Consider the following 16,254-nt stretch of genomic DNA (forward strand, 5'->3'; position numbering starts at 1 on the left):
GGAATGGCTATCCACTACTGTATTCTTGCCTGGAGAATTCCATAGGCAGAGGAGCCTGGAGGGCTACAGTCCATAGGGTCACAAAGGGTACGACATAACTGAGCAACTAACACTTTCACTTTCAAGACTAGTTAGGCTCCAGGAACAATATAAACCTCAAAACACAGTTATATACTTTTTATAAAATACTTTTTATGTAATTTTCACAGCAACTTTAGAAGTATCTGTTGTTTAGTTCAGTTCAGTTCAGTTCAGTCGCTCAGTCGTGTCCGACTATTTGCGGCCCCATGGACTGCAGCACGCCAGGCCTCCCTGTCCATCACCATCTCCTGGAGTTTACACAAACTCATGTCCATTGAGTCAGTGATGCCATCTAACCATCTCATCCTCTGTCATCCCCTTCTCCTCCTGCCTTCAATCTTTCCCAACATCAGGGTCTTCTCAAATGAGTCAGCTCTTCACATCAGGTGGCCAAAATACTGGAGTTTCAGCTTCAGCATCAGTCCTTCCAATGAACACCCAGGACTGATCTCCTTTAGGATGGACTGGTTGGATCTCCTTGCAGTCCAAGGGACTCTCAAGAGTCTTCTCCAACACCACAGTTCAAAAGCATCAATTCTTCGGCACTCAGCCCTCTTTATAGTCCAACTCTCACATCCATACGTGACTAATGGAAAAACCATAGCTTTGACTAGACGGACCTTTGTTGACAAAATAATGTCTCTGCTTTTTAATACGCTATCTAGTTTAGTCATAACTTTTCTTCCAAGCAATAGGCGTCTTTTAATTTCATGGCTGCAATCACCATCTGCAGTGATTTTGGAGCCCAAAAAAATAAAGTCTAACACTGTTTCCACTGTTTCCCCATCTATTTGCCATGAAGTGATGGGACCAGATACCATGATCTTAGTTTTCTGAATGTTGAGCTTTAAGCCAACTTTTTCACTCTCCTCTTTCACCTTCATGAAGAGGCTCTTTAGTTCTTCTTCACTTTCTGCCATAAAGGTGGTGTCATCTGCATATCTGAGGTTATTGATTCCAGCAATCTTGACTCCAGCTTGTGCTTCATCCAGCCCAGCATTTCTCATGATGTACTCTGCATATAAGTTAAATAAGCAGGGTGACAATATACAGCCTTGACGTACTCCTTTTCCTATTTGGAACCAGTCTGTTGTTCCATGTCCAGTTCTAACTGTTGCTTCCTGACCTGGATACAGGTTACTCAAGAGGCAGGTCAGGTGGTCTGGTATGCTCATCTCTTTCAGAATTTTCCAGTTTATTGTGATCCACACAGTCAAAGGCTTTGGCATTGTCAATAAAGCAGAAGTAGATGTTTTTCTGGAACTCTCTTGCATTTTCGATGATCCAACGCATGTTGGCAATTTCATCTTTGGTTCCTCTGCCTTTTCTAAAACCAGCTTGAACATCTGGAAGTTCACAGTTCACGTATTGCTGAAGCCTGGCTTGGAGAATTTTGAGCATTACTTTACTAGCATGTGAGATGAATGCAATTGTGCAGTAGTTTGAGCATTCTTTGGCATTGCCTTTCTTTGGGACTGGAATGAAAACTGACCTTTTCCAGTCTTGTGGCCACTGCTGAGTTTTCCAAATTTGCTGACATATTGAGTGCAGCACTTTCACAGCATCAACTTTCAGGATTTGAAATAACTCAACTGGAATTCCATCACCTCCACTACCGTTTGTAGTGATACTTGCTAAGGCCCACTTGACTTCACATTCCAGGATGTCTGGCTCTAGGTGAGTGATCACACCATCATGATTATCTGGGTCATGAAGATCTTTTTTGTATAGTTCTATGTATTCTTGCAACCTCTTTTTAATATCTTCTGCTTCTGTTAGGTCCATACAATTTCTGTCCTTTATTGAGCCTATCTTTGCATGAAATGTTCCCTTGGTATCTCTAATTTTCTTGAAGAGACTCTAGTCTTTCCTATTCTATTGTTTTCCTCTATTTCTTTGCATTAATTGCTGAGGAAGGCTTTCTTATCTCTCCTTGCTATTCTTTGGAACTCTGCATTCAAATGGGTATATCTTTCCTTTTCTTCTTTGTTTTTTGCTTCTCTTCTTTTCACAGCTATTTGTAAGGCCTCCTCAGACAGCCATTTTGCTTTTTTGCATTTCTTTTTCTTGGGGATGGTCTTGATCCCTGTCTCCTGTACAGTGTCACAAACCTCTGTCCATAGTTCATCAGGCACTCACTCTGCCTATCAGATCTAGTCCCTTAAATCTATTTCTCACTTCCACTCTATCATCATAAGGGATTTGATTTAGGTCATACCTGAATGGTCTAGTGGTTTTCTCCACTTTCTTCAATTTAAGTCTGCACCCTCATTTTATAGATGAGGACACTGAGGTCCAAGGATAGATAACTATTTAGTCTTTTTATTCTAAATCTAATGCATTTTCTTATACTCTATAGCTACTTTAATATTACAGAGGCAATTAAGAAAAATGCTAAATTATTATCATTTTGTAGGTTAACTTTTTAAAAATTGTTCATTTCACATTTTAAAATACATTTCATATTTGAAGGTGGGAAAAACTTGACTACATAAAAAGTTCTAAGGTATATTTATCCAAGAACATTGTAAACTGAATTTAAAAACTACCAACAAAAAAGTATCATATTTTTGAGAGATAGAGTTCTAAAAACCATTAGAAAATTTTAAAAATACCTCATTAAGGAAATGGGACATCTCAGACTGTACCATTTGATGCTACAGAACTCAAACTCCCCTTGTTCTGAAGCCTGAGAATACATCAGCTTATGGCCTGCTTCTTGTGAAAGTCTACTGACAGGAAGTAAATGATTATCCTTGCAGACACCAGTGTTCTGGTTCTGGCAGAGCTCCATTTCTCAGTGTAAATAAATCCATAGTCATTTTGACTTGTATAACTAGTTGATTCTCAACATTTACGGAAATCTTGTTCTGTAAAGTCTCCTCAAACCCTGCATTAGAGAATGCTGAGTATTGCTCCTAGGGGAAGCACAGGGTTAGGTTCCTGCAAATCTCTGGTCGCTTTTTCACCCACTGAGCAATAACTTTTGTTTTCTGCATGTTCCTGTTTAAATATGTCTTATTTAACATATATTGTTGATTTGTTGGCACTGAAATCACAACCAAGAGCGCTGTAACTCATGTCAGAACAAAGTTTGGCTCACACACATATTTTCCCCATAAGACACATCACAGTCTTCCTGCACTTAGGAATACCAGACAGCATTTCAGCACTACACTGGGGGGCAACTCTAAACAACAAAATCATCCAAAAGCACAAAAATGCAAAAACACATGTCACCAAATAGACCCTGAAAAGAATATTTATTTACAGTATGGGAGATGAAGCAAGAAGTCAGAGTCTTATTTGACCTCCCCTGGAAACATGCATATCAAGTGACTCAACTTTTTTGTACACTCATTCATGTACATGAATGACTGAAGAAGTTCTGAAAGGATTGATTTGGGGGTTACAAATATATTTTAGCAATATGAATTTTTAAAGATATGGAATCTGTGAATAATGAGAATTGACTATATACCTCAGGCAGATGAATTTGGTGAAAAAGAGCCAAATCCCGAAAGCTGCATCAGCTCTTTTTATGCTGACAAGGCAGGCTCTTGAACTTACCAAGCTGCTCATGTAAGTCAACCAGTTCTTCCCAGGCAGCACACCGCAACCTCATTGATGGCTACTCCTTTTTGTCTCTGTGCTTCTCTACCAGTGTTTCGCAAACTTTGGAATGCATCAGGAAGACTTGGTTTAACACAGGTGTCTCAACACACTCCTACCAGTTCTGACTTAGCAGGTCTGGAGTCACATCCCAGATTTTGCATTTATAGCAAGTTCCCATGTGACGCTCACGCTGCTGGTCCAAGGACCACACTTTGAGAAACTGCTGTGCATTATTAGCTCCACTTCACAAAGGAAAACCCAAAACTCAGAAGGGTTGAGTACTTGCTCAAAATCTCATGTACAACTAACTACTAGCTGGCTTTCAGAATAAAATGTGACTGAATTTAGGCTCAGCAATTTCTGTTCTGCTGTGATGTCTTTAGGGCAGATCTCATCCAAACATGGCAATTCCCCCAAATATAAACTGTCTTTAGGTTGGCCCACACGGTCTGTTCTATCACAATAAAGTTGGGCTCTAGAATCGAGAGACTTAGTCTGATCTTCAGGCCCTGGGCAGGCAGGACTGAGCAGAGGAAAAAGACAGATTCCTCTCTTAGTCTTGCTACAGGATGACATCCTTGATGACAGTTTAAGCTATCAGAATACAAAAGAATTGTTGTCATCATGTAAACTTAATTGTGGACTTTGGTTGAGAGACAATAGAAGGTAGTGACTACATACACGGAGCATCTGATCACCTGATTATCTGTTTTCTGTGAATCAATGCAAGACACACAGCAAGCTCTTTGTGTTAGCTGCTGCTGCTGCTGCTGCTAAGTCACTTCAGTCGTGTCCGACTCTGTGCGACCCCATAGACGGCAGCCCACCAGGCTCCGCCGTCCCTGGGATTCTCCAGGCAAGAACACTGGAGTGGGTTGCCATTTCCTTCTCCAATGCATGAAAGTGAAAAGTGAAAGTGAAGTCGCTCAGTCATGTCCGACTCTTTGCAACCCCATGGACTGCAGCCTACCAGGCACCTCCGTCCATGGGATTTTCCAGGCAAGAGTACTGAAGTGGGGTGCCATTGCCTTCTCCGTTGTGTTAGCTAATGTGACCCATTTGGAAGGGGTGGGTAGGAGATTATAAAACAACCTTAACTGTGAGACTCAGAGCCAATTTATAGAGTCAGGCACTTTAGGAAATGCATCTTCATGGAAGGAAATGCTGTTAGGCTATTAAACCCATTCATTGTGTGTTGTATCATATTTCATCAAGAATATTTTACATCTTCCTTTTGCAGTAGTATTCCGTACTTTTGTTTGCCTACATTTGGATTCAAGCACATTTTGCCGTTGACAAATGATGCTGAAAGATTCAATGAAATTGTGAAGAACCAGAAAATTTCTGCTAATATTGACACCCCAGAAGGTGGATTTGATGCAATTATGCAAGCTGCTGTGTGTAAGGTATGCTGAGGTTGAGCAGTGTTTCATTCAGTTAACCCAAATTTCATCTCTTGTGAACAAATCTTCTTTGAAAAGCTTAGCTAACTTTATCTGTATCTTTCCTTTAGTCTCTATATTTCTATAACAGATACTTTTCTTAAAACACAACATTTATTCCATCTTGTTGAAATGAGGGCAATTTTTATGCCTCATGTTCAAATGTAATACTGTAGGGAAAATTTGGTTAAAAGGAGTTATATATAAATAATTCTCAAAGATCGAGATCAGGAATTTCCCTGGCATTCCAGTAGTTAAGACTCTGTGTTCCCACTGCAGGGGGATCCCTGGCTGTGGAACTAAGATCCAACATGCCGTGTGGTGCAGCCAAAAAAATAACAAAGATGTAGGTTGTATTCATTAGTTTTTGAAAACCATGGTGAAAAAAAATCAAATGCAGCAATTAATGAAGAAAGTAAATATGCTCTGATTCAGAATAAACTTCTACATACGATGACCTAGCTATTGTTTTGAACCAACAAAATAAACATCAAAAGCCACAGTGTCTCTACAATAATGCTCGAATACCTCTCCTCCTTGAAAATTAGACACATATCCATGGGAACAATTCTCCTGTTTTCAGATGACTTTCATGGAAAATATCAGGAAACAGATAGGACCAAGGGTCCTAGAACATGAGAGAGCCAAGGAATTAGGAAAGAAAGGAAAAATATAAGGTACAATGGGATAACTACAATGAACTTTGTCCTACTAGTTTCCGGTGCGATGGTGGTGGTGGTAGTTTAGTCACTAAGTCATGTCTAACTCTTGTGACCCCCATGGACTATAGCCCGCCCACCAGGCTTCTCTGCCCATGAGATTCTCCAGGCAAGAATACTGGAGTGGGTTGCCACTTCCTTCTCCAGGGGATCTTCCTGACTTAGGGATCGAACCTGCGTCTCCTGCATTGCAGGCTGATTCTTTACTACTGAGCCACCAGAGAAGCTGACTAGTTCTTGGACAAATCTTAATTAAAGGGGAGAGCTGTATGAAGAAACAGACAACAGACCATCTTAATTAGCAGTTAGCAGTACTCTGCAGTCATATTTCGATAAGCAATTCTTATCCTTGTATTATGTTGATAAATTTTGGATGGTAACAGTAAAAAGAGAAATATGTCTTTTTCACTCAAAAAGAGAAATATTTCTTTTTCATAGAAATATGCCTACAGGTTGGGTGAAATCTTAATAAAATAGGCTTACTTCAAGTTCATTCTGTATTGCATTCTTAACTAGTTTTGCTTCAGCTTGGATTTGGGATAATCTATAACTTCCTTCACTCCCTTCTCTCATTTTTTTCTGGTAAATTAAAAGCTGGACAGTAAAAATAATTAACTATGTAAAAGTCAAGATCAACTGGATACTGATTGTAGTGGAACTATTTTTTCTGAAGCATGAATCATCTGAAAATGTAATCCAGGATAAAATAAATGTCACATAATTTCATTTTTAATACATTAATATTACCAACTCACAATAGATGAAAAAGTCTAAAATAGACTGACTAGCAATATATTTTTTGATAATCTGGTGTGTCCAAGCATAAGTGATTCACTCTCAATAAATGCCTGTCTCTCTTCCATACAAACCAAATGCTTCTTTATCATTGTAGGAAAAAATTGGCTGGCGGAATGATTCCCTCCATCTCCTGGTCTTTGTGAGTGATGCTGACTCTCATTTTGGAATGGACAGCAAACTGGCAGGCATTGTCATTCCTAACGATGGGCTCTGTCACTTGGACAGCAAGAATGAATACTCCATGTCAACAGTCTTGGTGTGTAACCTATATTCTACATACACTGTTTTCAGGGCTACAAGTAGGCAAATGAAGCAACAATTGCTATAAGACACAGCAGAGTAACCCACACTTAGTAGAAGCAGTGCGCTTTTTCTGATTTGAGGTTAACAGATTGGCCTTTCTCAATTCTCTTCACCCTTAGAGGTTCCCATAGGAGCACAGAGGGGCAGGGGGATATGTGATAAGTTCAGATTTGCTATAACACGAATGATCCCAGAACCTCCCCAATTTTTCAAAGAGCCAGAGGGTAGCAAAATGCAATACAGTCAGCTCATTCTGTTTGAACCACAGCCCTAGAAAGGAAGGCTCAGGCTAACCCTAGGAGTGATGGTCCCAGAGTCATGTTCCCTCAATAATTCCATGTTTTCATGGACCCTGGGGCTCCTTGGGAAGCCACTAATCAGGTGCTGCTTGACCGGTGCTTATTAAATTTGTCTTATCTTTATCACTTACAAAATGCTGGTGCCATTCAAAGAAAAAAAAAAAACTTGACTTTTGTAAAACAAGGTAAAAATTTCAGAGCTCTTTTGATGATTTCAGAGCTCTTTTGATGATCTGATTTGATCCTCACCAGAACCCTGTGTGTCTAATTGCTTCCCTTGAACAGACCATGAGGCTGTCCTGCTGTACATGTTATTCCCTCTGTCTGAAATGCCCTTTCCCCCAAGGCTGCTGAGAAACTCTTACTGATCTTTTAAAACCCAGCTCCATTATGACTTGTCTGGGGAAGGGGGAGGTCCTTGTTTGACCTTCACTGGGCCCCAAAGCAATCATCTCTTCCAAGCTCTTGTACACAGAGGACTTCTTGGCCATCACTAGATGGAAATGTTTTTGCTGGTATCTGTCTGCCTTTAACATGCATCTTCAGTGCCAGAACTGGTTTATTATCTCTGTTTCCTGACAGCACAGTGCTTGGAACACGCTAAAATACAATTGAATTGTGGAGTAGTAACCTGGAAAAGGTCATATTATCCCCACTTAATACGTGGTATTAAATGGTACAGAGAATCTAAGTGACTTTTAAAATGACAATGCTGCAGAGGTGTATGTAGGACAGAGAAAGACAAAGGAAAGAGAATGCAGACTTTTAATATCAGCTTGGAAAAACCATTCTCTAAAAAAATTTTAGTGAGATAATGTATAGAAATGCTTACTATAGTATCCTCAATTAGTTTTTAAAAATCTAATGGTTCATTTGGCTTAGAGCTCAACATTCAGAAAACTAAGATCATGGCATCTGGTCCCATCACTTCATGGCAAATAGATGGGGAAACAATGGAAACAGTGGCAGACTTTATTTTGGGGGGCTCCAAAATCACTCCAGATGGTGACTGCAGCCATGAAATTAAAAGAAGCTTACTCCTTGGAAGGGAAGTTATGACCAACCTAGACAGCATATTATAAAGCAGAGACATTACTTTGTCAACAAAGGTCTGTCTAGTCAAGGCTATGGTTTTTCCAGTAGTCATGTATGGATGTGAGAGTTGGACTATAAAGAAAGCTGAGTGCAGAAGAATTGATGCTTTTGAACTGTGGTGTTGGAGAAGACTCTTGAGAGTCCCTTGGACTGCAAGGAGATCCAACCAGTCCATCCTAAAGGAGATCCTGGGTATTCATTGGAAGGACTGATGTTGAAGCTGAAACTCCAGTACTTTGGCCACCTGATGTGAACAGCTGACTCATTGGAAAAGACCCTGATGTTGGGAAACACTGAGGACAGGAGGAGAAGGGGACGACAGAGGATGAGATGGTTGGATGGCATCACCAACTCAATGAACAGGAGTTTGTGTAAACTCCAGGAGTTGGTGATGGACAGGGAGGCCTGGCGTGCTGCAGTTCATGGGGTCGCAAAGAGTCGGACACGACTGAGCAACTGAACTGAACTGAACTGAAAGGTTCATAAATTACCTGCTACCATTTCTTGACCTAAATCTCTAAACTTCAACATGGATGTTTCTACCTAACTTTTGATCAGTGTGCTTAGTCTCTCAGTTGTGTCCAACTCTTTGAGACACCATGGACTGTAGCCTACCAGGCTCGTCTGTCCATGGGGATTCTCCAGGCAAGAATACTGGAGTGAGTTGCTATGCCCCCCCTCCAGGGGATCGTCCCAGCCTAGGGATTGAACCCAGGTCTCCCACATTTCAGGCAGATTCTTTACCATCTGAGTCACCAGGGAAGCCCAACTTCTGATCAATAGCATTCATCAAATTTATATATGTTTTAATCATGTAGGTTGTCTTTTCGTATTAGAAGGTCAGTGAGGGTAGCCACATTTTTTTTATTTTGGCCAATGAGGGGTAAGAAACTGAGAAATGGATACTTTTCTTGTTACTTTTTTCTTGCAAATATTCAAATGCCCCATAATAGACATCTCAGAAAACACAGAATCACAGAAGCAAATAGTGCCTGTTACCTGATAGGACCTTCTCCTCTAATAGCTGTTCAAGTCATTCTTGCTGAGTAAGCTGCTACAATGCATAGACCCGTGGGCTAATTCCTCACCTGTAACATAGTCCCCAGGGCCTTTGAGCACCTCCTATACACTCAGTGCTGGGCCAGCCTCCTGGGGCCGCAAAATAACAGGACATGATCCCAGGCCTTGAGGAACTTACAATGTATTTGTGGGAGTTAAACCAGCATATCTGGACCAAATAGAAAATCATATACACCTGCCTGTGGAGGGCTACATGATGCCATCCTGGCTACACAGGCACAGTGGTTGGATGGTCGAAGAACATGTGGAGATAAGGAGAAGCCAGCGCCAGAGGAATGCAGGCTCAAGGGTGAAGGATACTTAATGTTTGGGCAATTGAAACTCAGAGGAGGCTGAGAATGTCAGACTCAGGAAGCTTTATACTATCTGGATTCTACTGATATCCTGTAATAAAAAAAAAATCCAAATGGGATAGACAGCATGCATTACACAGCCAGATCTGCAGTTAGGTAATTGACCTGAGTATCTTAGGCATAATTATACTTTTCTCTCAACTTGAATGAAGAACACATTAGAAAAATATTCCTGAAGTGCTGAGAATATATGAAGCGAGCACATTCATGTACAAGAAAGCCTATTTGTCAGTGTTCCTATACTTGAGCTGTCTGCAGTCATAACCGACATAGTATTCTTAGTTGACTTGTTTGACTCACCACTCTCTAATGTGAGTTTCCCTTTTGTATATTATCCACATTTGGAGTCAGGCCAGGCAAATGGGCTTCATGTTTTCTAGTCTTGGAAAGTAAAGGTCATCTGCCAATATGATAATGACTTTATTTTTTAAAATGCTCATATCACTCAGGAATGAATGCCTCAATGAAACAGAAGTAAACTGAGTACAATGTGCTTTCAATTGTCCTGTAAAAATAATTGCAGCACCCCATAAAACCAGTTTGTGACATCAAAAATGCAGTAAGAGCAAACCAGAGAACTGCACAGAAACATCTCAAGTCAGAGGGATCTAGGAATTGCAGTGTGTCCTTCCTCAGCAGGCTCACCCTTTCTCAACCCTCATCCCGCCCCATCCAATTCCAGTCAGAGCTGCAAAAGTCACCTTGATCACATTCATCATAGTCTAACAGCTCCTCCCCCAATTCTCACCTCCCCAACAATATGAGCCTGCGGGCAAGAGGCACTTAGAAGAAGGCATGCATCTCTACCCTTGAAAAGATGATGCACTATAAGTCTTTCAATAAATTTAGTGATCTCCTTGGAAGTGACAGAGCATAATACTCCACACTGACAGGCACTGACTCGGAGGAATTAAACGGACTTACAAGATCTGGGAAACAATTACTAAACCAATTAAGAAAATAATGCTAATTGTGCATTTGTTTACTTGGCATTATAGACACAATAATGCTTGTGAGAACTGAAATGCCAAACTCAGTAAGATATTTCTGAACAAAATATTCCTTTATTTTGTATACTTTTGTTAAGAAGATACTTAAAATCTATGTGTTAAATTTTAGGAATATCCAACAATTGGACAACTCATTGATAAACTGGTGCAAAATAACGTGTTACTGATCTTTGCTGTAACCCAAGAACAAGTTCACTTGTATGAGGTAAGCAAACATAATTTGGGAAATTCCTTCAGGGAGGTTATTTGACATGAAACTTTAACTCTGAGTTTAATACATGGGAGACCATTAGATAATTATTAACACATACCAGATATACCAGACACTGGCAAAGTGGATTCAGATACTGTTTGCAATTTAAATTATAAACAAAGAGGTACAGCAAGGAGTGGGGGACAGATATGATGGGAAGAGGAAGAGTGAGTTATGGAAATGAAAAGTTGGAAGACAGTACCAATTAGCATAGTTAAATAGGATCACCTATCTAATGGAAAATCAATCTGTCTTTTCTTGAACTTTTCATCTGATGAGGAAAGAGTTAACAGAAGGCAGAGAAAATTATGAGAATAGGAGGAGAATTGACTTAAACTCTCTGACATTTGCAAATTCAATGTATAGAAAATACACAAGTGGAGAGATATATTTTAAACTATTGAGACATGAAAAGTTGAAAGAAAAAGCTTGTTAAACTGGATCCCAAAATAATTTCTCCTTTAAAGTATCTGGATTTGCAGTTCAAGTTTTTGAATGGAAACACCAATGGCAGAAAAGGAATTGTTTCACTAGGTGAAAAAAATGTTTGTAAACCACCACATCCACAGTAAAACACATACTACAAAATGCAAATGTTTTCTGTGGTCTCTTTCCAGCTTAGAAAAACAATATGCCAAAATGCCATGCACTGGGGTACTAGCAAATGATTTATTCCTAATGTGCAATTTCACAGAGAAGTAGGAACGTCTTTAGCCTGAGTCCTAGTAAAAGTAGAGAAAAATAGGTGTCCATTACACTGCTTGTACCTTCTATGCAAAAGCTTCAAATACTCCTAAATTCGAAGTCTGATTTCCCATTCCTTTGAAAGGACCTCTTAACTTGCTTGATGACTTCACAGAGCTCAGGAAATGCTGAGATTGTTTCACAGAGGCTTTGATCAAATGCCACTCACTGCTAAGGACGATGCAGCCCATGAACTTCCACCAGGTTCTGTAGAAGGGATCCACGAGGAGATCCTATCTTGCATTTTTAATGAGAGGAGGCCATTGTACACCAGGTGAGATTGCCTTCTGCTGAAAACCAAGGAAGTTCCTTGCAATCAAGCTACATACTCGAGGGCTTTGTTCTACTCACAGACTATGTGGGTTCACCTGATCTGGGCATTTTCTTAAGGCTTTTTAGTATGTGATACTTGTTTCCAGTGGTTTTAAGTAGTAGAGTTGTGGTAAAAGTTTTTTTTTTTTTTTAAACTCCAAATACAATAGTGAGTCTATTCTACCTTTGATTCCTAAAGCTAGAGTGAGAGGACTCTGGGGGTCACCACACCTTTTCCAAAGTTGAGCTTCTGTTTAGAAAGAGGAGGGGGAGTTGCACTATGTTCTTAAAAGGGGGATCTGGGGAACATGATTAATAATCATGAGAACAGACCCCCATGACTCACTTTGGTAATAGTCTTTCAGACTCACAACTCATTTAAATGCCTCCTCAAGATTGCCATTAAAAAGACACAGCAAGATGAAAAATAACGGTGGGAAAACAGAATCTGTCAGATTTAAACAGGTTGCATCCACCGTTCCCCTGTTGCAAATGAAATGATCATTTCCAAGGAAAACACCAGACTAGAGCCTGCCTCTAATGTGACAGCAGGACGTTTATTTCGCCTGCCTACTAATCTCATTACAAGGTGAATTTATGTTTCATTGTGATCTGTGGTTTTTACCATCTAGGCTCCACTAAATTCAGAGGGACATTTTCATGGGGCCATGCAGGGGACAGTCAGCAGCCCATTCTGTGACTCTAACCCTTTCATTATTTTATTTTTATTTTGATGGACTCATCATTTCCTCTTGAGGTAGTAGGCTGCAGCCTGATCTAAAGATAATGTCAGCAACACTGCACTTCCCTGAAGGCTTCACACAGCATGAAAATGCTGATCTCTTGTTTTATTGATAATGAATACTGAAACTAGAACAATAATGGCTTGGGTTGCCTTCCATTTAAATCTCTTAGAAGAAGCCCTATGTGTGCAGGAGCTCTATGTGACCTGATGCTTGGATAGCTGTGATAGAGGCAACATAACTACCAAAGAATCACGGAAAAATAAAAACAGAGATAGGATAAATAAAACAGCTAAGTGGTTGGATCTAATGAAAATTCCAGGAGGCAATCTGTTTGCCCTTGTTCTGTGTCCAGCACAGTTGTGTGCACACACACCCCAGGAAGGGGCTGGGTTGGGTCCAAGGGCACCAGTGTTGCAGAAAATAAAGATCTGTGTTGCCTATTCATGGAATGCAGGGGAAAAAATGACTATTTTTTCGATGATTTATGTAAGATGCTTTGGACTGCCCAGGTGTGTAGTACCACTGTACATTGTGGGAACAGTGATGAACAAACAGTGGGAAGGCTAAAGTAAGCAGTTTTGTCTTCAGATCAGTATGACTGCCGTGTGCACCCAGACTCCAGCAAACAGATGATTTTGAACAAACTTATTATTATGAATAGTTTCCTGTTTGTCCAATTACAGGGTTCAAAAGATAATGATAGATAATAGACTGAGAAGTAGGTAGTATATTACATCCTACTGCTAAATACCATTTTGAATCAGGATTCAATTATTCAAGCTTTAAAAAAATTTTTTTTATCTCCTCTGTTGTTTTCAAATATTTACTGTTAATTTACATCAATTTAGCATCAGGCTACTAAACTCCAACTACCTAATTTGACTAGTCTTCCCTTCCTAATGAGATATTGAGAGAAAGGCAATTAAATTAGCATTTTTGGCTACATTGTCAAATCCTGTTATTAATCACGTGGAATTATTTGCAAGACTTTAAAATGTCCCATTATCTTTCAAAACATTTACCTCTGGCTGGAGAATATGAGTTTTATGGTGCTACTTGTTATTATATATAACTATATGATCTGGTATTTATGATGTAATGTTGAAAAAGCACTTAGAAAGTAAACAAGATGTATTGGTGAAAGACACTTCCAGTTTACTCACTAATATCTGAGGCCACTAATTGATGTCCTTGTGGTTATTAGGACAGAGTCATGTGTTTAAAGGGCCTTCCCATTGGCTCAGCAGTAAAAAATCCACCTGCAATGCAGGAGATGTGGGTTCGATCCCTGGGTCAAGAAGATTCCCTGGAGAAGGAAATGGCAACCCACTCCAGTATTCTTGAGTGGAGAATCCCATGGACAGAAGAGCCTGGCAGGCTACAGTCCATGGGGTCGCAAAGAGTTGGACACGACTGAGTGACTAAGCACACAGATGTGTCTAAAGCATGAGGACAGGGACCCAAACAGGTTATTTTACTACCAAAAGGCCCTTCCCTCTGCAGGTAAAAACGCCTTCTATAATTAACTCTGTAAAGAGCAGAGTGGATCTTACTCATCTTTCTGTTTAGGCCAATTCTCAATACAAAGTAGATTCTCAGTAAATATTTGTTGAATGAATTTCTTTTCTAAAAAAATTACAATGCAATTACTTCATCTTATCTCAAATAGGGTCAAAATTCCTAAATAGGGACGTGGAGTTTTGTGTGACAAATGTCTGTCAAGGTCAAGGGAACCCATGTACAAGAGCAGGTAGGGGTGCCTGACCCATCACTGTTGTCATCTGCAGCTCTGGCTATTCTTTCTCCATCCTTCTACTTTGGATCCAGAAGGTACCAGAGAGGGGAAGGAACACTCTGCTGTCAGTCTTGGGACCACCTTGTAGAATAAGCTCCAGAGCCTTCGTGCGTGTGTGCTAAGTCACTTCAGTCATGTCTGACTCTTTGTGATTCCACGGACTGTAGCCCACCAGGCTCCTCTGTGCATGAGATTCTCCAGGCAAGAATAGTGGAGTGGGTTGCCATTTTCTTCTCCAGGGGATCTTCCTGACCCAGGAACTGAACTCGAATCTCTTATATCTCTTGCATTGGCAGGTGGGTTCTTTACCATTAATACCACCTGGGAAGCCCCACCCCCATCCCCTCAGCTTTCTTACTAGTCTGTGAAAGGAAACCCCCTGAATGATTAACCACTTGATAATCATCAATCTAAAAACAAGCAGGAAAAGTGCTGCTATGAGCCTGATATTTCAGAAGTGTGGCTTTTGAAACATATACAAGCTTCAGGTTTTTAGGAACCAAAAACCCAGTTTTAATTTCACTCTTTCTTTCTTCTTTTTCCTCATCTTTTGAGTGTTTCACCACAGTAAGTGAGTTGAAAGGAGGCAGAGAAATTAGGGATGGAGATAAAACAAAAATTGGACCCTTTTGCCATTTGTTAGCCTGTTCTATTATTGTTTGGTTTTATAATATCCTCTGCTGAAAACAAATTTACCCCAATGAAAATCCCTTTATCACTAGCCTCAGTTTTTAATTAAATAAAAAGACTGGACCAGATGACATCCAGCTTTGGCAGTCAATGACTCTGCACCTGGAGGTGGGGGGATCACCACAAATTCCAATGATTTATACACAGATAAAGTACCGCCAGTTGTAACATGGCTAATTTCAGTGAATGGTCTAAAACATTGTGCTTTATCCATCAACTCCATCCTGTAATGGGGTATTCCAAGTTTATGCTTGTAGTAAAAATATAATCATCTAGGAATTAAAAAGATAACTTTCTGGATTATGAGTTGATAAATTGCTCTTAATTCAAGGGTAATAGAAAAGGATCTTGATTTCTCTTTCTTCAATGGTGCATGCGTGCATGCTCAGTCACTTCAGTTGTGTCTGACTCTTTATGACCCTGTGGACTGTAGCCTTCCTGGCTCCTCTGTCCATGGGATTCTCCAGTCAAGAATACTGGGAATGGGTTACCATGCCCTCCTCCAGGGGATCTTCCTGACCCAGAGATCTAACCCAGGTCTCCTGCATTGGCAGTTGGGCTCTTCATCACTAGCTCCACTAGCCCTTGTTTGAAGGTACCTGGGAATAAAGACAAAGGAGAGGCAGTTGCCCACACTTTCCTTATTAATTAACACCCCCTCAGAGAGGGAATATTTGGAAATAAAAACTCATGTCCTTGGATTATCAGGGAAAATTGGTTAGAAGTATTTTCCAGATTAATTAATAAGACAGAAACATGAAAAGTCATCAGTAGTTACCCCCTCGATTACATAGAGTAATTTTCTTCTGAAGAACTCAACGACTCATAATCCAGAAAAAAAAACACACAGAAAAAAAGATACAGATTGAAAACCAAGGTCTTAATTAAATGCCCTCTTAGGCACATTCATGTAGAAATA

At 40.1% G+C, this 16,254-nt stretch overlaps 1 protein-coding gene across 7 annotated transcripts in view; it reads left to right on the top strand.

Moving 5' to 3' along the window:
- ITGB6 (integrin subunit beta 6) overlaps nucleotides 1–16,254 on the top strand; it is a 147,424-nt gene that overhangs the window by 66,289 nt on the left and 64,881 nt on the right. For all 7 annotated transcript variants that reach the window (XM_081582809.1, XM_081582811.1, XM_081582810.1 and 4 more), the window contains 3 exons: nucleotides 4,937–5,102; nucleotides 6,750–6,911; nucleotides 10,905–11,000. In XM_081582809.1, the coding sequence (XP_081438935.1) occupies nucleotides 4,937–5,102; nucleotides 6,750–6,911; nucleotides 10,905–11,000 (424 nt within the window). The remainder of the gene's footprint in view (nucleotides 1–4,936; nucleotides 5,103–6,749; nucleotides 6,912–10,904; nucleotides 11,001–16,254) is intronic.

This window comes from Giraffa tippelskirchi, chromosome 3 (genome assembly GCF_054371585.1).
Source record: "Giraffa tippelskirchi isolate mGirTip1 chromosome 3, T2T-mGirTip1v1.2.pri, whole genome shotgun sequence".
Lineage (NCBI taxonomy): Eukaryota > Metazoa > Chordata > Mammalia > Artiodactyla > Giraffidae > Giraffa > Giraffa tippelskirchi.